The sequence below is a fragment of the Oncorhynchus gorbuscha genome, linkage group LG14 (assembly GCF_021184085.1).
Source record: "Oncorhynchus gorbuscha isolate QuinsamMale2020 ecotype Even-year linkage group LG14, OgorEven_v1.0, whole genome shotgun sequence".
Classification (NCBI taxonomy): Eukaryota; Metazoa; Chordata; class Actinopteri; order Salmoniformes; family Salmonidae; genus Oncorhynchus; species Oncorhynchus gorbuscha.
Window position 1 is genome coordinate 5612732 of NC_060186.1, and position 27339 is coordinate 5640070.

At 43.8% G+C, this 27339-nt stretch overlaps 2 protein-coding genes across 3 annotated transcripts in view; both read left to right on the forward strand.

Moving 5' to 3' along the window:
* Nucleotides 1–2375: 2375 nt before the first annotated feature.
* Nucleotides 2376–12405, forward strand: zc3hc1 (zinc finger, C3HC-type containing 1). Its single transcript, XM_046296834.1, has 10 exons — nt 2376–2571; nt 5732–5834; nt 8611–8761; nt 8904–8987; nt 9179–9306; nt 9525–9673; nt 9875–10142; nt 10324–10539; nt 10858–11073; nt 11365–12405. Exons 1-10 carry the CDS (start codon nt 2435–2437, stop codon nt 11434–11436), a joined length of 1524 nt encoding a protein of 507 aa, XP_046152790.1. The 5' UTR covers nt 2376–2434; the 3' UTR covers nt 11437–12405.
* Nucleotides 12406–16646: 4241 nt separating this feature from the next.
* The window catches only part of ube2h (ubiquitin-conjugating enzyme E2H (UBC8 homolog, yeast)), a 37688-nt gene continuing 26995 nt past the window's right edge, over nt 16647–27339 (forward strand). The window contains exon 1 of one of the 2 annotated variants that reach the window (XM_046296838.1): nt 16647–16903. In XM_046296838.1, coding sequence (XP_046152794.1) covers nt 16851–16903 — 53 coding nt within the window. In that variant the 5' untranslated portion in view covers nt 16647–16850. The remainder of the gene's footprint in view (nt 16904–27339) is intronic. The other variant, XM_046296837.1, reaches the window with a different exon arrangement.

Consider the following 27339-nt stretch of genomic DNA (forward strand, 5'->3'; position numbering starts at 1 on the left):
TTTGTAAAAAAAGGGTACTGAGCTTTGTAAGTTCTGTGGATGCTTTTTGGAATAAGCACAACTTGCGCAGCTCCTTTCATGCGTGCAATGTCGGTCTTTGATTTAGCCCACAGTTCTTCAGGTATATCTTTTAGCCAATCATTGATCAACAAGAATTGGTTAAAACTTGAAGTGGGTTATGTGGGGGTGGGAGGCCACCATCTCCGTCTGCTGGTGGAGGATTTGGCAGTGGGGGGCCCCATGAAATAGTTGCCCTCTGAGAAAGGCCAGCCAGGCTTCTTCTCCTTCTTTCTCTTCAAGTTGGCCTCTCACAGAAATCTCCATCTGTCCATCTGGTCCAGTCTTAGGTTTGGTTCCAATCAAATCAAATCAAACTTTATTTGTCATGTGTGCCGAATACAACAGGTCAGTACCCCCCTAACAAATGTTTTATCCATTGCACTACACAGCCCGTTTGTTTCCCAGCATGGATCCTCCATCCTACTCTTACTATTTCACATTCACCATATTAAATCCTTTGTTGAACTCTTTCAGTTTATCACACCATCCCACACTCACACAACTCTCACACTGGGGCTAAAGCCCTGTTCAGTTAATTAGTCAATCACACAATACTCACATCCACATTCACTCAGTACTATTCACAAACACATTCAGTAATCTCCCTTATTACTCCTTATGTATCTTCAACGGTTCTCTTGTTGTTATTTCCTATGCATACATATGTATCTTCAACGATTGTCTTGTTACTTCCTATGCATACATATGTATCTTCAACGATTGTCTTGTTACTTCCTATGCATACATATGTATCTTCAACGATTGTCTTGTTACTTCCTATGCATACATATGTATCTTCAACGATTGTCTTGTTACTTCCTATGCATACATATGTATCTTCAACGATTGTCTTGTTACTTCCTATGCATACATATGCATCTTCAACGGTTCTCTTGCCGCTACTTCATATACATATAAAATAGAAACTTGTGCTCAATAACACCTTGTGCTATTATCATTGATTCTCAGACCTTTAGACACGTCCCATAAATGCCTAAAGACAATTGTCAGTGGGGCTTTTCCTTCCCTCACTCTAGCCTTCTCCTAAGACTAGTTATAGCGTTCTCTTAAGACTTTTGGGCTCCTGAGTGGCACAGCGGTCTAAGACACTGCATCTCAGTACTAGAGGCGTCACCACAGATCCTGGTTCAATTCCAGGCTGTATCACAACCGGCTGTGATTGGGAGTCCCATAGGGTGGTGCACAATTGGCCCAGCCTCTTCCGGGTTAAGGTTTGACTGGGGTAGGCTGGCATTGTAACTAAGAATTTGTTATTAACTGACTTGACTTGTTAAAAAATAAAAAGACGATGTTACCTTTCTTCATTTTTATGTTTGCTTTTATTGTTGTATTTTTTTTTCTTCTTCAACACTTTCATTTAAATTGACTTGTGAAATCAGTTGAGTTGTCCTTCTAGGTTTTGTAGATGTTGTGTTTCCTCCCAGACGCGTCCCACAGTGGAGCTCTGTTACGGGTGGGTCCTCACCCTCTTTTAGTGAGACGGGAATTTCCCTTTACGCCTTCCCAAGAATGTGCCACCGGTGTTCCCTCTCAGACCTTCACCGAAGGATCACGTCGAGGAGATCAAACATCCTGTTCATTACGCCAGGATTGTCATGGAAATTCACCACTAAGGACTCAAACTCAATGTAAACTAATCAATCTTTATTATAATGGCCAGAGAGGTTCACAAAATCAATCCAAGCTTGATGAAAACTCTGAATAGGGTGTTCCATTTCAGTCCTCTTATACTGCTACACAAACAAGTCATATAAGCATGATTTACATTATTCATTATTTATCATTAATGTTGTTTGCTGCACGTGACTGACACCTCATGAGGCTTCTTCTCTTAAAGCTGGGACCTTGAAACTGAGATGCTGATTTTGGTTCCCAAAACAATGTTCTGGGCGTACTGCCAATTGGTCTGAAGAGGACTGTATCACAGTCACCTGGAGGGATGTGTATAATTCATTGCTATCTCTTCAGACAACAACATTTTCCCTCAAGTCCAATATCTTGAAAACTTGACTGCTGACATGCAAAACATTTTGGAACTGTATCAACAGTTGACTAGTGAAAAAAAATACTGAAAGATACATTTTTTGAGCGGATTCTCCCTTTAAGAATTTCATAATTTAACCACCAAGGCAAAGGACTTCACAAGGAAATAGTTAAACAGTATAACGATTACAGTGTATGGACTTTGACAGTAGCCTACAGCAAAGGTACATTTAGAAGAATATAATATATTTTATATGGACTTGTAAACATTGGCCACGTGAGTTGAAATCTAAGCAGGGCATTATCCCAAGCGGAACAGATAGCGTTCCTCTGTCAGGGGGGAAGATTTAGCATCTAGCACCGACCGATCATGGCGGCCCTTGGCAGTCGTGGAAATCGTCTTGACAATTCTCCTAACAGACAATTAAAATCTGTTTTAGCAACTCCAGAGAAAGTTCGTGAACTTCTCAACGCAGGTGTGTTGTCGGATGAAAACAGATCAACTTGGTAAGTTTTTGCAGAATTAACGAATGCAATTTTTTAGGGACCTATCGTTAACTAGTTAGCTAGTTTGCTAGCTAGCTTACTGTGGCTGGCTAGCTAACTAGATACCCAGTTACGGATCTAGTTTCCACATGTTGCATTAAATTAGCAAGCAAGATGCACACTTTATCGAGACAGGTTTTTTTAATGCCTTTCTTACTCGACAGCTAATTTGTGTTTGTTTTATTATTTTACAATATTGTCTAGCCATTATAGCTGGCTATGTTACGTACACGGTCAATCATATATGCAATGTAAACAATAGTCACAAATGATCAAGACATTTAATTGCAGTATTGTTTTCATAGTAGCTGCTGCATGCGCCACTGTAGTAACATACAATGTCTTCGCGTATAAACTTGGTTATATGTTTTTTTAATACCATATTTGATTGCTCACATGGGTCCACGTGTGTTTATAAATTAGGGTTTGTAACTATCAAATTACTGGAGTGGCTTATGTCATAACCCTCGAAGTACCAGCATGAGGTGAAAATGGCATCCATATTGGTCAGGGAGAAATCCAAACCAGTGTAATTGGAATGAACTGCAGTAGAGGCATAGTCCTAATTTTACTTACGCAGGAAAATAAAAGTAAGGTATGTGTTACATCAGAAATTGTGTAATTGTTCTCAACCTAAAATATTGTCACATCATGTAATAGTTTATACAGGTTTTATACCAATGTTCTGTATAAATGTCCTCTAAAATATATGTAAACAGACCATAAATATCTAATTGTTTGTTTTCTTGGAAAGATGTGAGTGCTATGTTATGATACAATATCAGTGCTTGTTGCATTTACATCTTGTCTAAGTCCTATCATCAATGATGTCAGCCAGTGTCTGGCTGTGGATTGACTGCATTGTTTGAATGGAATGTTGGCATATTGGCAGTTAATTAAAACAATTTATTGTATCATACCTCTAAAACTATCTGGCTAGCTTGCTAACAAACGTACAGTGCAGATAAACGCATTATGAAAGGGATGATCAACAAGGGGCTATATTTTGTATTGAAAATAATAAAGGATGTGGAAGGTGTGTTTAACGATGTGCTAGCGGAGTGGCATTATTTTCCAGAGAACGCATACAGCCCCGAGTTGATTATCTCTTATATACCATGGCTATAATTAACACATTTGCCACTAGACATGTGTTAATCATCCACTGAAGTAGCTAGCAAGTTTACTAGATAGCTACAATAGTTTCCGTGGTAACCAATGTGAGAGAAATAACGTATTTACATGATTTGTTTAATATTAATAGTTAACAACTATATGCTTAACAAATAGTGAGAGATATTCATGACTAATGCTGTGCTTCTGTAGAGGGTTGGCTCCTCTCTTACACATTCACTCCCCTCAGCTGGTTTAGGCGTGTAGTCAAGGACGTTCTTTGAGACTACGGGATAGAGAGAACTTGAGGGACAGAATAACCTGTCAGCTTTGCTTCTGAGTAACTTGGTCACACAGCATAAGACAAGAGTGACCACAGTTCTTGAGTCTATCCTTTTCTTTTACTATCTTCCAAGGGCACAGCTGTGTGGAGATATGAAGAGAACAGAGGCTAGCTTGAACTGAAAGGAGAAACGGAACTGCTGTTATCACTTGTTTGTGCTCTATGATCTCACACTACCAATACACATAGGCACAAGAGGATAATAAGGTAGCTTATGATGCCCCGGGCTGCTGGGGATGGGTGGAACCAACCATGACTAAGCAGTTTTGGGGTTTCTATATAAACCCCTTGCATTTGTGTATTATTCGGACTCTTCTGGGTGGTTGTTGACCAGCTCCATTATTGCAAAAATGAATCGATATTAAGGTATAATTGTTTGAAGAAGTAACAGTCTCTCCTTATTGGTTAGAATTTCCACGACACGAAACAGACAGACTTTCTAGTTTAGCTAACCAAACCATCAGTCCTAGCTTGCTATTATGAAAATCAAATTCAACAATACCAATACTGTTTTCAAGTTGACTTTTGCTTTCAAAAGCAGCTCAAACAAAACATGTAAACATGACCTATGGCCATTGAATTCTACCATACAAATATACTGTACATTATAAGGAAATAATGCCCTTCAAGCCAATTAGAAACACGTTTTCAATGATGCCATGGTATAATTAAGCAATAAGGCATGAGGGGGTATGGTAAACTAAGCAAAAAAAGGAGTGTCCTCTCACTGTCAACTGCGTTTATTTTCAGCAAACTTAACATGTGTAAATATTTGTATAGACTTAACAACAGACAAACTAGACAAGTTCCACAGACATGTGACTAACAGAAATGGAATGTGTCCCTGAACAAAGGGGGGGTCCAAATCAAAAGAAATAGTCTGTATCTGGTGTGGCCACCAGCTGCATTAAGTACTGCAGTGCATCTCCTCCTCATGGACTGGACCAGATTTGCCAGTTCTTGCTGTGAGATGTTACCCCACTCTTCCACCAAGGCACCTGCAAGTTGGGGGGAATGGCTCTAGCCCTCACCTTCCGATCCAACAGGTCCCAGACGTGCTTAATGGGATTGAGATCCGGGCTCTTCACTGGCCATGGCAGAACACGGACATTCCTGTCTTGCAGGAAATCATGCACAGAACAAGCAGTATGGCTGGAGGGTCATGTTTGGATGAGCCTGCAGGAAGGAGGAGGGAGGAGGATGTCTTCCCTGTAACACACAGCGTTGAAACTGCTTGCAATGACAACAAGCTCAGTCCGATGATGCTGTGACACACCGCCCCAGACCATGACGGACCCTCCACCTTCAAATCGATCCCTCTCCAGAGTATACCACGGCTTTCAGCCAATCAGTATTCAGGGCTCGAACCACCCAGTTTATAATTTACATTATGTTATGACAGCATTTACAAAACCATGGTTGACCTTTATCCATCATAAGAAGGTCCATGACCATTTTAGTATTCTAATTCCTAATTCTATGGTTGGTACACTGTGTACACGAGATGTTGCCGACTTGTGAGCGTGCACGACACAGAATATCATACGTAACATTTTTAAAGTACCCTATACGAATTGTTGTATTTGATGAATGTTTGTTTAGCCCTATAACTATAGCTAATGCAAATTCCTTCTGTGAAATGATTTTTCTTCTTGTGAATTTCAGTGTTCAGGGGGAGCTGGATAAGGTGGCACCAAACGGCAACAGTCAAGTTCCTTGTGAAGCGTCTAACAAAGAAGCCTTTTTCACAAGAGTGGAGTCCTACTCTATATCCTTTCTGCATCCACGCTGCGACATTACATGTTATACTGCCAAAGAGTTGTGTGAATAACCTTTTGAGTAGTACTGTTTTTTATTTTTTTTGTTTCACCTTTATTTAACCAGGTAGGCTAGTTGAGAACAAGTTCTCATTTGCAACTGCGACCTGGCCAAGATAAAGCATAGCAGTGTGAACAGACAACACAGAGTTACACATGGAGTAAACAATTAACAAGTCAATAACACAGTAGAAAAAAAAGAGTCTATATACATTGTGTGCAAAAGGCATGAGGAGGTAGACGAATAATTACAATTTTGCAGATTAACACTGGAGTGATAAATGATCAGATGGTCATGTACAGGTAGAGATATTGGTGTGCAAAAGAGCATAAAATAAAATAAATAAAAACAGTATGGGGATGAGGTAGGTAAAAATGGGTGGGCTATTTACCGATAGACTATGTACAGCGGCAGCGATCGGTTAGCTGCTCAGATAGCAGATGTTTGAAGTTGGTGAAGGATAAAAGTCTCCAACTTCAGCGATTTTTGCAATTCGTTCCAGTCACAGGCAGCAGAGAACTGGAACGAAAGGCGGCCAAATGAGGTGTTGGCTTTAGGGATGATCAGTGAGATACACCTGCTGGAGCGCGTGTTACGGGTGGGTGTTACCATCGTGACCAGTGAACTGAGATAAGGCGGAGCTTTACCTAGCATGGACTTGTAGATGACCTGGAGCCAGTGGGTCTGGCGACGAATATGTAGTGAGGGCCAGCCGACTAGGGTTAGGGTTAGGGTTAGTTTTACTAGGGTAAGTTTGGCGGCGTGAGTGAAGGAGGCTTTGTTGCGGCGTGAGTGAAGGAGGCTTTGTTGCGGAATAGAAAGCCGACTCTTGATTTGATTTTCGATTGGAGATGTTTGATATGAGTCTGGAAGGAGAGTTTACAGTGTAGCCAGACACCTAGGTACTTATAGATGTCCACATATTCAAGGTCGGGTCCATCCACGGTGGTGATGCTGGTCAGGCGTGCGGGTGCAGGCAGCGAACGGTTGAAAAGCATGCATTTGGTTTTACTAGCGTTTAAGAGCAGTTGGAGGCCACGGAAGGAGTGTTGTATGGCATTGAAGCTCGTTTGGAGGTTAGATAGTACAATGTCCAAGGACGGGCCGGAAGTATATAGAATGGTGTCGTCTGCGTAGAGGTGGATCAGGGAATCGCCCGCAGCAAGAGCAACATCATTGATATATACAGAGAAAAGAGTCGGCCCGAGAATTGAACCCTGTGGCACCCCCATAGAGACTGCCAGAGAACCGGATAGCATGCCCTCCGATTTGACACACTGAACTCTGTCTGCAAAGTAATTGGTGAACCAGGCAAGGCAGTCATCCGAAAAACCGAGGCTACTGAGTCTGCCGATAAGAATATGGTGATTGACGGAGTCGAAAGCCTTGGCAAGGTCGATGAAGACGGCTGCACAGTACTGTCTTTTATCGATGGCGGTTATGATATCGTTTAGTACCTTGAGCGTGGCTGAGGTGCACCGTGACCGGCTCGGAAACCAGATTGCACAGCGGAGAAGGTACGGTAGGATTCGAGATGGTCAGTAACCTGTTTGTTGACTTGGCTTTCGAAGACCTTAGATAGGCAGGGCAGGATGGATATAGGTCTGTAACAATTTGGGTCCAGGGTGTCTCCCCCTTTGAAGAGGGGGATGACTGCGGCAGCTTTCCAATCCTTGGGGATCTCAGACGATATGAAAGAGAGGTTGAACAGGCTGGTAATAGGGGTTGCGACAATGGCGGCGGATAGTTTCAGAAATAGAGGGTCCAGATTGTCAAGCCCAGCTGATTTGTACGGGTCCAGGTTTTGCAGCGATTTTGGAACATCTGCTATCTGGATTTGGGTAAAGGAGAACCTGGAGGGGCTTGGGCGAGTAGCTGCGGGGGGGGCGGAGCTGTTGGCCGAGGTTGGAGTAGCCAGGCGGAAGGCATGGCCAGCCGTTGAGAAATGCTTGTTGAAGTTTTCGATAATCATGGGTTTATCGGTGGTGACCGTGTTACCTAGCCTCAGTGCAGTGGGCAGCTGGGAGGAGGTGCTCTTGTTCTCCATGGACTTCAGTGTCCTAGAACTGTTTGGAGTTGGAGCTACAGGATGCAAACTTCTGCCTGAAGAAGCTGGCCTTGGCTTTCCTGACTGACTGCGTGTATTGGTTCCTGACTTCCCTGAACAGTTGCATATCGCGGGGACTATTCGATGCTATTACAGTCCGCCACAGGATGTTTTTGTGCTGGTCGAAGGCAGTCTGGTCTGGAGTGAACCAAGGGCTATATCTGTTCTTAGTTCTGCATTTTTTGAACGGAGCATGCTTATCTAAAATGGTGAGGAAGTTACTTTTAAAGAATGACCAGGCATCCTCAACTGACGGGATGAGTTCAATGTCCTTCCAGGATACCCGGGCCAGGTCGATTAGAAAGGCCTGCTCACAGAAGTGTTTTAGGGAGCGTTTGACAGTGATGAGGGGTGGTCGTTTGACTGCGGCTCCGTAGCGGATACAGGCAATGAGGCAGTGATCGCTGAGATCCTGGTTGAAGACAGCGGAGGTGTATTTGTAGTTGTCCAGCACACCCTTTGTTGTCTTTTACACTAATAACAATGCCTACATTCCCCTTATCACATTTTTCATCAAGAAAATAACTTTTCACATTTATTTAATCATGATGCTCATTATGATAATATCTAGTGTGCTGTGTAAACTTCCTGTGTAAAAAAGTTTCCTTAGCGGGAGCACTGTCTGAGATGGGCAGGAAAGCCCCGGACTCTCTCCCCCCTGAAGTGTGCCAGCTATGGCTGGATCAACGTGGGCTGTGACATGTTGAAATGTTCAAGTTGCCAGGCTTTCCTCTGTGCATCACTACAACCAACCCTGGACTTCCAGAAATGTGAGCAGAGCAACTGGTTTCACACCCTCTGCTGAACTTTCAACCATTATTGCAAAAGCCTTTGTTTTTGTTATTGTTTAAAACACAATGTTGTCATTAATTTGTAGCTAAATACTTGCCCCTACTTCTTTCCTCTCCATAGATGATTCCCGGATAGCAGAGATAACTAGACAACTAGAAACACAGCATGAGAAGTTTTGTCCATGGCCAGACTTTCCATGCCCAGGTAATGCAAAACTTTAATTAATTAATCCTCTTGTTGATTGGAGGTGGGTACATTTAGGCAACAAAAGGAAGAAATTGTATGGATGTACTGAAACAGGGAGGGACTACCTGGACTTGTCCAATAAGAAACAGTAATTTTTAAAATTTCTGTACATTACTGAACCTGACCGTGATGTTGTATTGCCGTTTTAGACCGGTTCTGGCTTGTCCCGGCGAACGAGCCATCAGTGCTGCTCAGTGCTTTCCTGCTGCGCTTTCACACCACCTGTCTCCTGGAGCAGCAGCTACCTGCCATGAAGCCAGAACAGCTTAAAACCATGGTGAGGGAGGGGAGCCATGTTCCTATACAACAATGAATCACCTATAGAAAGACAGGCTCTGTCCAGATACTAGCCCCTTCCCCTTGTGGAGGTCTATCTATGAACCCTTGGTTTGGGAATGCAGTTCAGCTTTTTCCCCACATGGCTTCTTGCATTACGATCCATTATGCTTTGCACAGAGACAATCCCTCCCATCTCACCACTTTGTTTCCCTGCAGTCTTTGACGGAGGATGTGATTAGCACTCTACTGCAGTTGATTGAGGATGAACAGAAGAAGCAGGGCAGGTCCCCTCTGAAGTCCACCTCTGATGCCCTGGCTGTCCAGGTGGCTGCCTGCATCGTGGCCCTCTGTGGCTGGACTGGAAGGTTAGACAAGGCTCACAATCTACTTTTTATTGACCAAAAAATGTAGAGATGAAACATTGTAACATTAGAAAAATACCAGGTCACTCTTACCAGATTGTGGCACTTAAAAGCCTTTATTGAATTGGCATCTCCATGTAGGAAAGTTAAAAAATGTTATATTAATAGGTTTGTTTCCACCTTCTCCTCTTGCTGTTTTTGCAGCCCAGCTCTGCACGCCACGAGCCTACCCCTCCTCACCTGCTCCTTCTGCATGCGCAAAGTGGGTCTGTGGAACTTCCACCAGATGGAGGGAACGGGAAAAGAGGTAGAGGGAGACGTCCCAAAGTCCCCCACCACCCCGACGTCATCTACACCCCTGCCTGCACCCGAGGCCCAGGGGGACAGGAAGACTCCCACCTCGCCCTCACCTTCTCCTACTCCCTACCGCAGGGGGCTGCGGAGCCAGGACAAGACCAGAGGCTCAGAACAGGTAGGTCTCAGGCAAGGCAGGCCACTTGAACTGGACGAATAGGCTAAGGTGGGAGTTGGAAGTTTTAGCAAACCTGTTTCTCGGTTCTTTGTAGCTTTCATAATGTTGTAACATGGACTCTCATATCTCTAGTCATGGATCTGTTTGTTAAAGTTGTTCTCTGTTGATTGTGTCTTGGCAGCCTGTGGGCAATCCGTCCCCCATGGTGGTCCGCACCCGCAGCAGGGACTCTCCCAGCCCCAGCGAGGAGCAGCTTGGCCCTCTGCCCAGGGGGAAGAGGCCCATGACCGGGGGCCGAGGCCAGGGGGAGGGGACAGGGAGCGAGGGGACTGCTTCGGGGGGCTCTAGCCCCCAACGCAACCCCAAACGCATATGCCTCTCCTCAGCCAGTAGCCCTGTAAGTCTTTACTCTCTGTGTTTGCACCAGGTGTGTCTGGATTGTCCAGACCTGGGATATGTGTGTGTGTGTGTACTCTGTATAAGATATAATACAGACAAATCTATCATCTATTTTAACACCACCCGTACCTAAAAATGTCTGCCTTGTTTTAACTGATCTTGGCCACTGGGTGCATGGGGGAGGGGAATGCATTTCAAGGTGAAGTTAAACTACTAAACTGACTCATGAGCAGCATCTAACTTCACCCTACTCCGGTGCATGCCACAAGCTATGCTACAGTCGACCATTTGACTTTCTCCATTCTCTTGTTTTCAGGAGGGCCCCCTGCATAGGAGTGTGTTTGACCCACTAGCCCAGCACAGAGACTGGTGCCCCTGGGTGAATATAGGCAAGGAGAACACCCAGCCCACTAGTGGTGTACCCCTGCTGGGCCAAGACGGAGAGCACCAGCAGGGCTGGAAGGCCGCACTCACTCTCCTCCTCCCCATGAAGAAGCACTTCAGCCCAAACAAGGCAGCCAGTCCCCTACAGGTGAGAATCAAAAACCTGGATGTGGTAAAATGGTGGTCCTGTGTCTCACTTGGTTGAGCATGGCTCTAACAATTCCAGCATTGTGGGTTTGATTCCTGCTGGGAGCACCCATACAAAAATTTAAGCTTACAAAGATGTAAGTCACTCTGGAAAAAAGCGTCTGCAAAAATGGTGTACTATTATGACAATGGAGAAATGTATATTGCATTGTTACAGTTTCAGCGTTTGGTCATACCTCTGCTATATGAGCAAGCTTCCATTTCTAACACTTCTGTTCCCTCTTTCCTCCAGGGTCCACATGACAAGTCTAAAAGAGTGTTTGCTATCTTCCGTCAGTGGCAGGTATCTTCCCCATCTCAGTAAGGTCTTCCTCTCCACCCCAGAGACAGGATCATCGTGACATTCTCCATTGATATTCTTCCCTGTGGTATGCTGTACTGTACTAGTTGCACTGACAGTGGTTTCATATCCGTGTGTTTCTCCCATCCGTTAAGTCAGGTTTACAATCATGGGGGGGGGGGGGGTGAAATGAAGTACAGATGAGGATGGTTTTGCCAATGAACTTTGGAATGTTGCCCAGCTGCATGGTTCGAAAGCGATGAGTTCTCCAGACATTGCCCACCAATGAAATTATGTTCTGAATGCAGTTTTTTAAAAGTGGGTTGACTTTACACTAAACTTAGAACCCACAGAATGCAATGGCACACAGACACTGCCTGGTCTCAGACCTGCGCCTTGCCTCGTTTGTTTTACCTCCTATGAAGACCACATGTGCTCTTGTCCTGTCGTGTGTCTATGGCATATATGAGGGACAAGGACTCTGAAATCTACCCCGTGAGAAAGAGCCATCTGGCTTACACTGGAAAAAAAGTCAAATGTATTATCTTCAAAGAGTATACTCTGTCAAGTAGAAGTGTAAACATTTATTTACATTTTTACCCTAAAAGCTGTGAGGAAGTCATTTTTTTCAGTACTGTTTTTTTCCAGAGAGTATAAAGACGTAGATATAGGATTTCTAAACTTTAGGCGTACTAAATTTTTTTGCAATTTTGTTACACAAATATTTTTAGACACTTTGAAAAAGCTTTTTGGTTGTGTTAGTTTGCAAGTCTGAAGTGCTAAAGGGAGGGAGGGGGAAATCTTTTAATTGTAGATGTTAAACCAGGTAGAACAAATCATTTGCCGTAGAAGTCAGAGGATGTTTGGGGAGAACGTTGATTTAGTCTTTCATTCCATTTGCCTTTGTGGTTTTCTTAGCCAATGCAGTCCCTTCTACTGTGCATGTGCTTTTACTCTCCTAAGAGGATTTAATAAAATGTTCCTCTTTCTGCATGTTTATTTTTACTCTGCATTTCATCTTCATGTGTCCCCACAGCATATCCAATTTGTTGTGGAAGGATAAACTAATGACAAATTCAAATGCGGCTTCAGAAGAGAACATGTCGCTGGCACTGTTCCAGTAAATGTGGTCTTAATAAGTAGTTTGGAGAACGAAGCTTGGATCTGGGCCTGTATCCACATAGCATCTGAGTGCTGATCTAGGATCTGCCTGTATAATCTTGTCAGTTATGATCTAAAAAGCACAACTGATTCTAGACCAGCACTCCTACTCTATGCTTTGAGGATACAGGCCATGGTTTTGAGTGGCCCTTAGTCTTCTCACAGCAGCGTCTATGACCTACACAATAGCCCTAACTCTTCCCGGGCTGTCCTGTGGTTCCACACTGAGGTACTCAAGGTCAGCCCATTATCCATTACAGTGGCAGTGAAGAGTTTCATTTCAGGGTCCTCCCTGGTGGCCATTTTGTCTGCTCTCATTTAAAACCAGACAACATGTGCAGTTTTTTCCTTCGCATCTTAGAATCAGTCAAGCTCAGTACTAGTAATGCTACTCAGGTTGAGGTGTAATATCTAGCCTATTAGTCTGACTTACACAACCAATGGTAATATATTAGAAAAAGAAAGTGGTTAGTAGAGAAGAAAAACATGGCTGTTATGAGCAGCAGCTAACTGAGATTGTCCTTGATACATCATTGCATTTATAGCCTTGGTCTTGCTCAGAAAGAACTCTATTGGTTCGGTCCCATCTGTATCCTATGTTGTTGCACACGTTTTGAGTTTTTCCGTAATGTTTCTGTTTCTAAGAGGCAGTTCAACTGAGAGAGCTGGTAGAAATCCTTAACATGTATTATATTAAGGGATCCTGGGAAGGTACTAAGTGTGCAGATAAAACAAACCTGGCAGCGATGCCGTTTTGTGGCCTGGATTCCCCTTCTAGTGTTGCTTAGAAGAGAGAGGCTGTGTCCTATGGACTGACAATGTTAGCAATCTGGGGTCTGCCTTGCCAGTTGCCACCCAACATCTGTGCATTCAACGCTGGGGGAGGGAAGGGGTCAAAGAAATATGCCACATGATGGGGGAGAATCTGTCTGAACTGGAAAGCAATCCCACAGAGAAGGACGTGTCCATGAAAATAATATATTCCTGAACTCTGAACCAAAATATGTAAATCAAATCAAATGTATTTATAAAGCCCTTTTTACATCAGCTGATATCTCAAAGTGCTGTACAGAAACCCAGCCTAAAACTCCAAACAGCAAGCAATGCAGATGTAGAAGCACGAAGCAACTTAAGATATTCACTATTTGATGGATGAGGAATCTGACAAGTGTGCCTTTTAGCTTTTTATTGCATCAAGGATCAATGCAAGCTTTTATATTCAAACACCCATTTAATTAAGATCACTTCATTGCTTAATCACACACAAGGACTTACTGAAATTTGATTTCCACTTTTAACCCAACCCCTCCGGAAGACATACAGTACCAGGCAAAAGTTTGGACACGCCTACTCATTCAAGGGTTTTTCTTTATTTATACCATTCCTACATTGTAGAATAGTGAAGACATCAAACTATGAAATAACACATATGGAATAATGTAGTAACTAAAAAAGTGTTAAACAAATCAAAATATATTTTATATTTGAGATTCTTCAAAGTAGCCACTTTTTGCCTTGACAGCTTTGCACACGCTTGGCATTCTCTCAACCAGCTTCATGAAGTAGTCATCTGGAATGCTTTTTCAACGGTCGTGAAGCAGTTCCCACATGCTGAGCACTTGTTGGCTGCTTTTCCTTCACTCTGCGGTCCAACTCATCCCAAACCATCTCAATTGGGTTAAGATCGGTTGATTGTGGAGGCCAGGTCATCTCATGCAGCACTCCATTACTCTCTTTATTGGTCAAATAGCCCTTACACAGCCTGTGGGTGTGTTTTGGGTCATTGTCCTGTTGAAAAACAAATGATCGTCCCACTAAACGCAAACCAGATGGGATGGTGTATTGCTGCAGAATGCTATGGTATCAATGCTGGTTATGTGTGCCTTGAATTCTAAATAAATCACTGACAGTGTCGGCAGCAGAGCACCATCACACAACCTACATGCTTCATAGTGGGAACCACACATGTGGAGATCATCCATTCACCTACTCTGTGTCTCACAAAGACACAGTGGTTGGAACCAAAAATCTCAAATTTGGACTCAAATTTCCACTGGTCTAATGTCCATTGCTCATGTTTCTTGGCACAAGCAATTCTTTCTTCTTATTGGTGTCCTGTTAGTGGTTTCTTTGCAGTAATTTGACCATAAAGAACAGATTCTGACAGTCTCCTCTGAACAGTTAATGTGTCTGTTACTTGAACTCTGAAGCATTTATTTGGGCTGCAATCAGAGGTGCAGTTAATTGCTGATTTCTGAGGCTGGTAACTAATGAACTTATCCTCTGCAGGGGAATTAAATGGGTCTTCCTGTGGCGGTCCTCATGAGAGCCAGTTTCATCATAGCGCTTGATGGTTTTTGCAACTGCACTTGAAGAAACTTTCAAAGTTTTCCAGATTGACTGACCTTCATGTCTTAAAGTAATGTTGGACTGTCATTTCTCTTTGCTTATTTGAGCTGCTCTTGCCATAATATGGACTTGGTCTTTTACCAAATAGGGCTATCTTCTGTATACCACCCCTACCATGTCACAACACAACTGATTGGCTCAAACAAAATTCCACAAATGAACTTTTATCAAGGCACACCTGTTAATTGAAATGCATTCCATGTGACTACCTCGTGAAGCAAGTTGAAAGAATGCCAAGTGTGTGCAAAGCTGTCATCAAGGCAAAGGGTGGTTACTTATTTAGAATCTGAAATATTAAATATATTTTAATTTGTTTAACACTTTTTTTGGTTACTACATGATTTCATATATGTCCTAGTTTGGATGTATACACTATTATTCTACAATGTAGAAAATAGTTCAAATTAAGAAAAACCCTTGAATGAGTAAGGTGTGGCCAAACTTTTGACTAGTACTGTACATATACAGGTTTTGGAGAGGGGGCCTGTTCTTGTGGGGGGTTAAGTGCCTTGCTCAAGGGCACAACAGATAGGATTTGATACCAGCAACTCTGGTTGCTCCCCCTCACACACTTACACTGAACTGGAGAAGCACAGTGATTAATGAGGCCCTCTGCTCTATTTTGGTATTTTCTTTTGCCTCTGCAGCGCCTTTGACCTTGCGATTGATGAGTAGGCTCTGTGTGTGTGTGTGTGTGTGTGTGTGTGTGTGTGTGTGTGTGTGTGTGTGTGTGTGTGTGTGTGTGTGTGTGGCTGGATTTGGGTTGTGGGTGGACTACACGATGTGCAGTTTGCACTGGGCTGTGTGGAAAGACGGTAGGTAATCGAATACTCCTTGTGAGAACGGTGTTGTGCCGAAAATCTCCCCCTGCCAGAATCCTACCCCCCAACCCCCCTTCGAGTACTTCATTGCTGCAACTTGCTTGCTAGTTGAGATTTCTGCTCTTCACTCCATTGTCAGTTTAGCCTACATTTCTCTGAATTTAGAAGCAGAAAGCATTTTTGTCTGCAGTTTTCATTTTGGCTATTTGTTTCAAGTGTATGTGGCGGTTCAAGCTTGTATGGCGCTCTGGGCGAACCCCCTTCAGCGCCCTGGGGGCGCCCGCACTACGGGTGCCCTGTGCCGCCTCTGGCAAGATGTCGCCTGTATCTAAATCCGCTACTGATTGGTATTAGTCTATGAATTCATCTCTCACATGTCTTATTCAACTAATATTTTTGAAAGTGTAAGGATAATAATTCAGCCATTGTTGTTCTGAAATGTTTATTTGCTTGCCAACATTTTACTCTCTCCTCTATGTTTAATATAACACACGTACATTCATTATTCATTTTGGTTGCCTATCCTGACGTGAAGTTTGTTCAAAATAAAGTATTTTACTCTGTACCACAGAAAGAATTTTACTCTAGCCACCAAATTAAGGAAATTAGAAGGGGGGTTCTAGCAGGGGGAGAGATAATTAACAGAGTGCCATTACCACTTTTTTTTTTAAGCAAACACTTTATTTTCATATTAAAATCTCAGTCTATGGTCAAAATAATAGCTTAGCTATGTGGCAGCTTGTCCATCAAACATGTTTACGTTGATAAGTCTGTAAAGACTACTAACACAATTTTGCCATTTATGTTGACGTTTTTTGTCTCGTGTATATGACGCGGTCGGCGGAGGGATATAGCAGAAGCTTCAGGACAGTGAGAGCTCGGCAGCGAGAGAGACGGGCTATACGTTGCTGCAGATAGAGTCGGGGACGTGGAAAGATTTCGTTATACGCATTTGCGACGAAAGCAAATGTAAACTTTGGGATAATACAGCTAGACGTTTGAGCTGCCATCACTTTACGACTTGGTGTTCAACAGTGGAATATAAAAATGTCGTCTCCAAGTCCGGGTAAAAGGCGAATGGATACTGACGTGGTGAAACTGTATCCTTTCAGAACATAAACAGAAGAATTCAAGCTAGCTGCTAACGTTCTACACTATTTAGCTAGCGATATTTTTTCTGTGGTTTTCCATATTTCTATAGATGGCGAGTAATGACAGCTGCTTGAAATGCATAGTTTGTGTAATAAATTAATAGCATTGATTATTGATCACGTTTAATGGCAATAACGTTAACTATGTCTATTAAAAAAAAGTGTATTTCTAATGCTAGCTAACGTTACAGTAGATAACTTGGCTTAGGTAGCTAGCTAACGTTACCTTGATGAATTACATGCCACAGTTAGCTATGATGCCTAGCTAACGTTAGCTAATTAACCAGACTATGCACAGAGACTGATAGAATGTGTTGCCAAGTTTGTTAATTACCTGCTAGTTAGCTGTAGCTATCTTGTTTTAAAACCATTTCAAATGTTAACGTTAATTTGTTTGTTTTTCAAACCAGCCAAAGCTCAGTATTTTTGACGTGGTTACAGTAGCTATTAAGCCCATATCAAAAAAATGTTGTCCGGCTAGCTAGCTATCGTTACACAAAAGGACATCCTGTTTTGCTCGAGTTGACCTAGCTAGCTACCTTAACTTACCTAGTGGAAGATGCAATTTCAAGTTCACGATTTTTATACATTGTATATATTATAACGAACATTGATTAATACTCAAGCCCACGCCTGCGGTAATGAAGGCTATTAGCAAAAGTACTTTTTATCCCATTTTCAGGTTGACTTGTCACGTTTGTTTACATAACGCTACGACATGAAAACTGCTTTATTTCGACCATCACTGAGTCTCGACGACAAACTTAACGCGAGCCCTATTTGAGATTTGGTTCTCTTCGAAGTATAGCTAGCTATTTTCTTATTTTCCATTAAACTATGAATTACTTTTATCTATCACGAAAATACCAATCTGTTTATTTGATTAGCTGTTAAGTATGCTTTGCTAGGTAGGCAGATATATTGTTTTTGTATCTATCATAACATGGCTGCATTGCGGAATAGAATAGTTTGCAGAAAATGTTATTCTCTTATTTCGATAACCACTAAAGAACCATTGGATAGAGAACTACAGCTTTAACCATCTAGGTTTGTGGGTCTTCGTGGACCTGTGCTGTGCGCTGTCAAATTCTTTACTTTTGCATTCAACAACAGCTGGAGAGTTCCCATTTTGTTATAGATCCCTTTCTGCCTCTATACATCTACAAAGAAATGAACAAAGGCAACAGGACTCCCATTTACAAAACAGTTTTTTTTAAAGTAAATTTTCTTTGTATATGCCAAAATGCAGTGCAAAGTTATTGAAAAATATTCTAGGCCTATTGAAGTTCCCTGCGAGATTCAGGAGGGGGGGGGAGAACAAGTTTTGTTTTTGTCCCCAGTGTGCCCTGCAGTGGAGTTTAATGATTGGGTCGGTCTGTTACTACCCGGAAACCAGTAGAGGGTGGGACTAGGAACAGCTGATTTGAGTGACCTCAGTTCTTGTTCAAATATGGGGTAGGAGGAAGGGGTTGGAGAAAACAACAAGACTAAGCCCTTCCTCTGCCGAGAGTCACAAAAGCAAGTGCTGCAGGGAAAAAGTTGTTGAACAAAGGCAGTTTTTTTTCTTGTTTTGGGTAGGGTAAAAATGCTTTTTGTCAGTACTTGCTGCTGAACCTTTTGCAGCTCCATTTAAGCGTTTAGCCTACTTGTGCCTTTTTATTTTATTATTGGGTGTAGTTGCCGGAGTTAAATGTGGAGAGTGGTCACTTCTATCGTTAGGCCTACTTTGCCATTTTCAAACCAAATCCTCAGAGTTCCATAGTTTTGAGTCATGCTGAATTCTGCCTGCCTGCTACTCACTGGCTTATTTATTGTGCCATCCTCCCTAAGGCATTTGTATAAGTGCTCCTTGCTAGCAACTGCATTTGTGTGTGGGGTATATGTTCAAGAAAAAATGCTATTTGTGTGTATGTATGGCACGCTTGTGTGCACCTCCATCTACGCTTGAGTTGTCCTTGTTTGTGTATTTGCAGGGTTGGGGTCAGGGACACTGCGCAGCTGTTTTGTGTGGAGTGTGTCCCTACAGTAGGCAGCACAGCACAGTCTTCTCTCTGTGCTCCAGATCACCACAGCCTCCCCCATGTAACCAAAACCCGAAACTAACACCAGCTTTGGAGAGGGACTTCTCATGGGGCTGACTGACGCCGAGAACGAACCACGCTTAATTTGCTGCGGCACAAGAGAGCGTAAAAATCTGGAGCAAGCTCAATAGGGACTTCATGTCAGAATGACCTGGCCGTGTAGCATAGGGTTTGAAACTCTTCCTAAGTCAGAAAACAAAATGGGGATCTGCCTGTGTCGTTGGCACCTACCTCCATAACATGGAATAGGTCAGGTCTGTACTTCAGATTGAATGAAATAGTCCCAGTAGAGGTATGGAATGTCTTGTTACACTTCCTGCTGCTGTAGGTGCACTCCCTCTTCTGTCTCCATCTCTTCTGTTTCTCTCTTTCCCTCTTCCAGTCTCCCTCTTGATCACTCACACCAAATCAAAGCTTGCTGTCTGAGTGGCAATGGATCTTGCATCAGTAATCCCTGCAACATGAAATACCTGTAATCTACTACATACATCCACTTCTAGCTATAACAGTCCTATATAACAGTAGATAAGTTACACTGACTGCTTGAATATTTCCAGTTAATTGGTGACATACTGTACTGGTTGACCGGTATTTTTCATTCTCAGCATCTCGTGTAGTGGGAATAAGCCTAACCCTGTGTCCTCACTCCTCTTTCACCTGCCTGGTCAGTACTTCACTGGATAGGCATCTTTTCAACATGTAGGCTTTGCATTGATCTGTGAAGGTACACTTGTGTAGGAAGTGGTGCTCGTGAGGACCTGAGAGAGTCTCATTATTCTGTAATTTACCCTGGCTGTTGAATTGGAAGCCCCCGGGACTTCACAACTAACTGAGTACAATGGGCTATTATCTATATCCCTGTCACTATACGGAATGACTACAAACTGGTTTAAAAGACTTGGAGAGAGTTGAACAAAGTTTCCTCTTGCTCTTAAACACATGGCCAAAATTGTGAGCCATTGTTGGCTATTTCAGCTGTTAGAAGGAACATTTTTATATTTGAAGATTGACACTTATTATTGAGAATAAGGTGTAGCCTACACTTCAAAGATACAGTAGGCTTAACCCTAAGCACTGAAAGGGTAGAGCTGCCACTTTCAGGGTGCGGGGCTCGAACCCGGAAGCATATAAGAAATCCTGCTATGCCCTGCGACAAACCATCAAACAGGCAAAGCGTCAATAAAGGGCTAAGATTGAATCAGACTACACCGGCTCTGACACTCGTCTTATGTGGCAGTGCTTGCAAACTATTATAGACTACAAAGGGAAGCACAGCCGTGAGCTGCCCAGTGACACAAGCCTACCAGACGAGCTAAATCACTTCTTTGCTCGCTTCGAGGCAAGCTACGCTGAGGCATGCATGATAGCATCAGCTGTTCCGGATGACTTTGTGATCACGTTCTCGGTAGCCGACATGAGTAAGACTTTTTAAACAGGTCAACATACACAAGGCTGCGGGGCCAGACGGATTACCAGGAAGTGTGCTCCGGGCATGTGCTGACCAACTGGCAGGTGTCTTCACTGACATTTTCAACGTGTCCCTGATTGAGTCAGTAATACCAACATGTTTCAAGCAGACCACCATAGTCCCTGTGCCCAAGAACACAAAGGCAACCTACCTAAATGACTACAGACCCGTAGCACTCACGTCCGTAGCCATGAAGTGCTTTGAAAGGTTGGTAATGGCTCACATCAACACCATTATCACAGAAACCCTAGACCCACTCCAATTTGCATACCGCCCAAACAGATCCACAGATGATGCAATCTCTATTGCACTCCACACTGCCCTTTCCCACCTGAACAAAAGGAACACCTATGTGGGAATGCTACTCATTGACTACAGCTCGGCGTTCAACACCATAGTGCCCTCAAAGCTCATCACTAAGCTAAGGATCCTGGGACTAAACACCTCCCTCTTTAACTGGATCCTGAACTTCCTGACGGGCCGCCCCCAGGTGGTGAGGGTAGGTAGCAACACATCCGCCACGCTGATCCTCAACACTGAAGCTCCACAGGGGTGCGTGCTCAGTCCCCTCCTGTACTCCCTATTCACCCACGACTGCATGGCCAGGCACGACTCCAACACCATTAAGTTTGCAAACGACACAACAGAGGTAGGCCTGATCACCGACAACGACGAGACAGCCTAGAGGGAGGAGGTCAGAGACCTGGCCGGGTGGTGCCAGAATAACAACCTATCCCTCAACGTAACCAAGACTGAGGAGATGATTGTGGACTACAGGAAAAGGAGGACCGAGCATGCCCCCATTCTCATTGACGGGGCTGTAGTGGAGCAGGTTGAGAGCTTCAAGTTCCTTGGTGTCCACAACAACCAACTAGAATGGTCCAAACACACCAAGACAGTCGTGAAGAGGGCACGACAAAGCCTATTCCCCCTCAGGAAACTCAAAAGATTTGGCATGGGTCCTGAGATCCTGAAAAGGTTCTACAGCTGCAACATCGAGAGCATTGGTTGCATCACTGCCTGGTACGGCAATTGCTCGGCCTCTGACCGCAAGGCACTACAGAGGGTAGTGCGTACGGCCCAGTACATCACTGGGGCTAAGCTGCCATCCAGGACCTCTACACCAGGCGGTGTCAGAGGAAGGCCCTAAAAACTATCAAAGACCCCAGCCACCCCAGTCATAGACTGTTCTCTCTACTACCGCATGGCAAGCGGTACCGGAGTGCCAAGTCTAGGATAAAAAGGCTTCTCAACAGTATTTACCCCAAGCCATAAGATACCTGAACAGGTAATCAAATGGCTACCCGGACTATTTACAGTGTGTGACCCCCCCCAACCCCTCTTTTTACACTGCTGCTACTCTGTTTGTTTATCATTTATGCATAGTCACTTTAACTATACATTCATGTACATACTACATTGGCTAACCGAGCTATCTGCATTGTGTCCCGCCACCCACCAACCCCTCTCTTACGCTACTGCTACTCTTTGTTCATTATATATGCATAGTCACTAACCATATATACATGTACATACTATCTCAATCAGCCTGACTAACCGGTGTCTGTATGTAGCCTCGCTACTTTTATTGCCTCGCTATTGTATAAAGCCTGTCTTTTTACTGTTGTTTTATTTCTTTACTTACCTATTGTTCACCTAACACCTTTTATTGCACTATTGGTTAGAGCATTTCACTGTAAGGTCTACACCTGTTGTATTCGGCGCACGTGACAAACTTTGATTTGAAGTTGTACTCACAGTCGCAACAAGGGAATAACTTTTCTGAAGGTGCCCTTAAACATGTAGGAAACTTCTTCCTTACGTCATTTTTTTCTGATGTTGCGCATGTTGTTTTACTGAGTCAGTGACACATTTTCCTCACTTGAGAGTTAATCAGGACATGGATTTTTTATTATTATGGATATTCATAACCCGACATTGTTGTTTAAGGTTAAACCTCTCTCAGGCTGGCTGGATAGGGCCTGAATCCCCAACTGAAAGCCCATAATAAGTGATTGGATAGCGGTTCTCTGAAGCATGTCGGACAGCCAGTGAATCTTCAGAGAGGCTGTGCTATGGGAGCCTGGGGCTGTGTTTTCAAATGCTTCGCTGGCCTGAGTTATCCGTCATCATTCCTGGAGTCGCCTGCCTCAAGGTCCGTCACTCAACTCAGCATCTTTTTGTGCGTGGGGGAAGGGGTCCATTGGGTGAGGTGGTCTGTGTGCATGTGTTACATTGTGTCTTTGCTGAAGTGACACCCCAGAAGTGAGGGAGAGAAGGGTTGGTCTGGCAGGAACGCTTCCCTTCTTGTTAGACTGTGTGTGTGTCCCATTCCGCCGCACACACATCCCAAGCAATGAGTCAATCAGGCAGTCACTGAGTGGAATACCAATCCTGTCCCGGGTTTGGCCCCGTTGTGCCCCCTTGTCTAACATCTGGCCCTCATCAGCACGCCTTTGTCTGCCCTTACAGGAACCGTGTGACCCCCGCCCCTCCCTCTGCTGCTGTGTCAGTCCATGTGATGCCACATTGAACAGGTCCTTCACTGCACTGCCCCTTTGTTACAGGCCTGCACTAACTAGATTGCTGGCACACTGTAGGGAAGGAGCCAGTGGTTTTGTGTGGTGACAGACAAGGAGAAAAGGCTCCTGTTGAATCAGTGGGCACAATGAGAAAGGCCTAATGGGTATAATAGTAAGTCATATTTACCCTGCTGTAGTATTACATTTGTGATGCTGTTTCACACTTTCAAACATTCGACCCACACAGCCTACCGTCTTGTTTTCGCATTGGTCAATGTTTGTAACGGTCTTCGTTATGATTCGTTAATCTGTTTCGGGGTTCTTTAGCAGGGGCCCAGACTTGAGTGACGGGCTGTGGGTCCAGGGTCTTGGATCAAGGCTTGTGTGACAGTGGGAGATTTGAGGCCCTCTGTAATCCCACAGCGCTAACTGTAAAGGCTTCCTGCACGCATGGCTGAGTCGTCTCAGAAGAACAGATGGACTCAAGTTCCTGTCTTTGTCTCCCAACATTTGCTGCTGCTGCTGTTGCTGCTGCTGCTGCTGCTGCTGTTGTTGCTGCTGCGTGTACATGGCTTGTCCTGTCCAACGGTTTGAAACACTAGGTTACATGTTAATCATTCTCTGGAATAGCAATGTTACCTTATTACAGCCTGCTCCATAGCCCATCAGCTGGTTAAATAGAAGTCGAATGAGAGCGAAGTTAATGTGAACAGTAATCAGTCCTATCAACACTCCACTTCCCTGGACTGTATCGGGTGATGGGGATCTCTCTGTGGCTCTCCCTGGATCAGCTTACTAAAAGCAGCCCCTGTCATGTGTGTTTTTGTGCAATGATTAATTTCACTCCCTTTCCAAGCCCCCCAACCAAGGCTGCTGCTAGCTACAGCCGTATCCACCCCACAACAAGCTGCGAAAGACGTCTTCTCTCTGTCCACATCTCCTTTATTCTTAGCTACAGTGAGCAGCACTCTTTAAGCAATCGCCTGGCGTTGTTTTTCTCAGCCCTCTCCATTCAAGGTAATGCAATCACAAGCCTGCCTGCTTATGGATGGATGCCTGGTTTGGTTGTTTGATCGTACGTGGCACAATGCTCTGTAAATAGATAGTTGATCTAGTGAGGGGGAGAGCAGTGTGGAGTGCTCACTCACGGAGGGAGTCATTATTCCTGCAGTGGGGGGGATTTCACACGAGAGAGGAGACAAAGAGCGAGAGCTAGGCCCTGGAAAGTGCCTGTACCATAGTGTAGCTCACTGATCTAGCTAGCTCTCTCTGTTCCCAGACATGATCTTGTGCTGTGGTAAACATGTTACGTTGTTGCAGAAGGTAGGTCCCTAAATGGCAGGTAATCCAAAGGAAGAAGACTAGTAGATTGTTGCAGATAGAAATGACATGAGCTGACATGATTCCTTATTCTACATGTCAAAGTGGCATGTTTGTTCTACGTAACATATTTCTATCTGAATGTTCCACAACGCTGTCTGTGCCCCAGGACTGTTTCTGCTTTTGTAATGTAGCTCTGTCACAGGCAGCCCCACCCCAAGGGGTAGATAGTACCTCCCTGTCCCTGGTGCTACCATCAAGGCCTCTATCACCAGGCTGGGTGTGTCTCTCTAGGCCTGGCTGCTAGAGAGCGCCTGGGAAAGGCTGGATCAATTGGTCTAGCAGTCTCATCATATACGCTATGTAATTTCATCCAATACAATCTGATGTATCACAATTCTAAATCACGATTCAATGCTGCAATTTAGTGATTTGATGTTCCAAACACATTGCTTACCATAGTAGGCTATGTCTGCTGCAGAGGTTCAAGAGAGAACCATGAGATTTTTGATTACCAATATAAGTATATTGCTGTAAACATGTTGCCAATTGGGCCTCTGGAGCAAAAGTAGGGGGGATCCACTTCTCCTTAATTACTCAATGTTGTTTTTTAACCATATCCAGACATGTGACCCGTCCAAAGTACAGTCTGTGACCATTTAGCATAGTAGAGTCTGTGACCAGTACATTTTCAGCACGTACCATAGTAGAGTCGGTGACCAGTACATCTCCAGCACGTACCATAGTAGAGTCGGTGACCAGTACATCTTCAGCACGTACCATAGTAGAGTTGGTGACCAGTACATCTCCAGCACGTACCATAGTAGAGTCGGTGACCAGTACATTTTCAGCACGTAGCATGGCAGCGTTCTACTGCTTGTACTCCACTTCACTTCCCATGCCTCAGTGGGGAAATGCAGTTGGTTATAGATGAGATTTAAATAGAATTGGAATGCCTGAGGCTAGATGACAAGTTAGTAAGATTGCTTTTGTATTGTACAGTTAGTCTCCGGGCACAGAATTAAATGGACCATATTATGTTTCTCCGTCCCAGTGTCTTGAAGAAGAGCTCTGTGATATCCACTTCTTTTGAGATACAAGGACCAGTGGAAGTAGGGAAATCTGTCCCTTAAATGTTGTTGAACTTAACTTGTTGACTTCTATAGGTTACTATTGCTAGAGAAAGATGAATGGGCCTATATGTTACTGTAGGTCGCCATATTCAATTCACATCAAAGCTGAGGAAGGAAGTTCACTGCCAGTCTTGGATGAAAACGTATCCAGGTATACACTACTGTTCAAGTTGGGTCACTTAGAAAAGCACATTTTTCTTTTGCCCATTTAAAATAACATCAGAAAATTGATCAGAAATACAGTATAGACATTGTTAAAACTGAAGATCTCGTACAGCGCTGTGTACTACTCCCTTCACAGAACATTGCATCCCGGAGTTGCCTCTTCACTGTTGATGTTGAGGCTGATGTTTTGCGGGTACTATTTAATGAAGCTGCCAGTTGAGGACTTGAGGCATCTCTTTCTCAAACTAGACACTAAATGTACTTGTCCTCTTTCTCAGTTGTGCACCGGGGCCTCCCACTCCTTTCTATTCTGGTTAAGGCCAGTTTGCGCTGCTCTGTGAAGGGAGTAGTATACAGCGTTGTACCAGATCTTCAGTTTCTTGGCAAATTCTCGCATGGAATAGCCTTCATTTCCCAGAAGAATAGACTGACAAGTTTCAGAAGAACGTTCTTTGTTTCTAACCATTTTGAGCCTGTAATCGAACCCACAAATGCTGATGCTCCAGATACTCTACTAGTCTTAAGATGGCCAGTATTATTGCTTCTTTAATCAGAACAACAGTTTTCAGCTGTGCTAACATAATTGCAGAAAGGTTTTCTGATGATCAATTAGCCTTTTTAAAATGAACCTGGATTAGCTAACACAACGTGCCATTGGAACACTGGAGTGATGGTTGCTGATAATGGTCCTCTTTACACCTATGTAGATATTCCATTAAAAGTCAGCTGTTTCCAGCTACAGTAGTCATTTAGACCATTAACAATGACTACACTGTATTTCTGATCAATTTGATGTTATTTTAATGAACCAAACATGTGCTTTTCAAAAACAAGGACATTTCTAAGTGACCCCAAACTTTTGAACAGTAGTGTATATTTGGGATTTGTACAAGAAAAATCAACGTGTGCCTGACCATCTGGTCATGTAAAACCCCCGGTACTGTAGAAAATAGTATCTGTGGAGAGATGCTGTCATACACTGTCCTTCAGATGAATAGACATGTTTCTCCTCAGTCGTTCCGTTTTATTTGACTCCGGTGTTGGTTTTAGACGGGCTCCTTTTGGGTTAGATTTTGCTGCTCCTTTTCAATACTGAATTGGGAAGAAATGGAGAACAACTAAGTGGCAACTTGGTTTATTCTCGGCCAAAGGCTATACGATCATCCAAGTTACAATTTAGGCTTGGGGTTGCTGAATGGGTGGTGGGAAGCCCTAGACTGTGTCCCAAATCTCACTCTATTCCCTACATAGTGCACTACTTTAACACAAGCCCCATGGGATGCAGCCCTAGTCTCTTAGATTGGAGTTGTCCTGTACAAGAGGGCTCCAGTTGAGGAGCCCTAGAGCAGTGTTGGAGGAGTGTTGGGACAGTGAGTAAAAGTCAACACGAAACCCTTCCCTGAGGCGAGGCCAGGAAAGGGAAGTGGGAACAGCTGGTGGAAGGCTGCAGCAGTCCCACTCTCTCCTACCGTGGCACCCCACCTGCATTTACTTATCACTGCAGACCAGGGAGTGGAGGAGGGAGGACGACAACACCTAGCACATCAATGATGGGGCCATTTCACAGCCTGATTTCCATGTTTGTTACATTGACATTGCTTAGACTCATTGCTTTGCTGCTTTAAAAGCAAAAGCCCAATCGCCTGTCTCAGTAACTGGTCTTTAACTTTCACGGTTTTTGCGATTCATTCAAGAC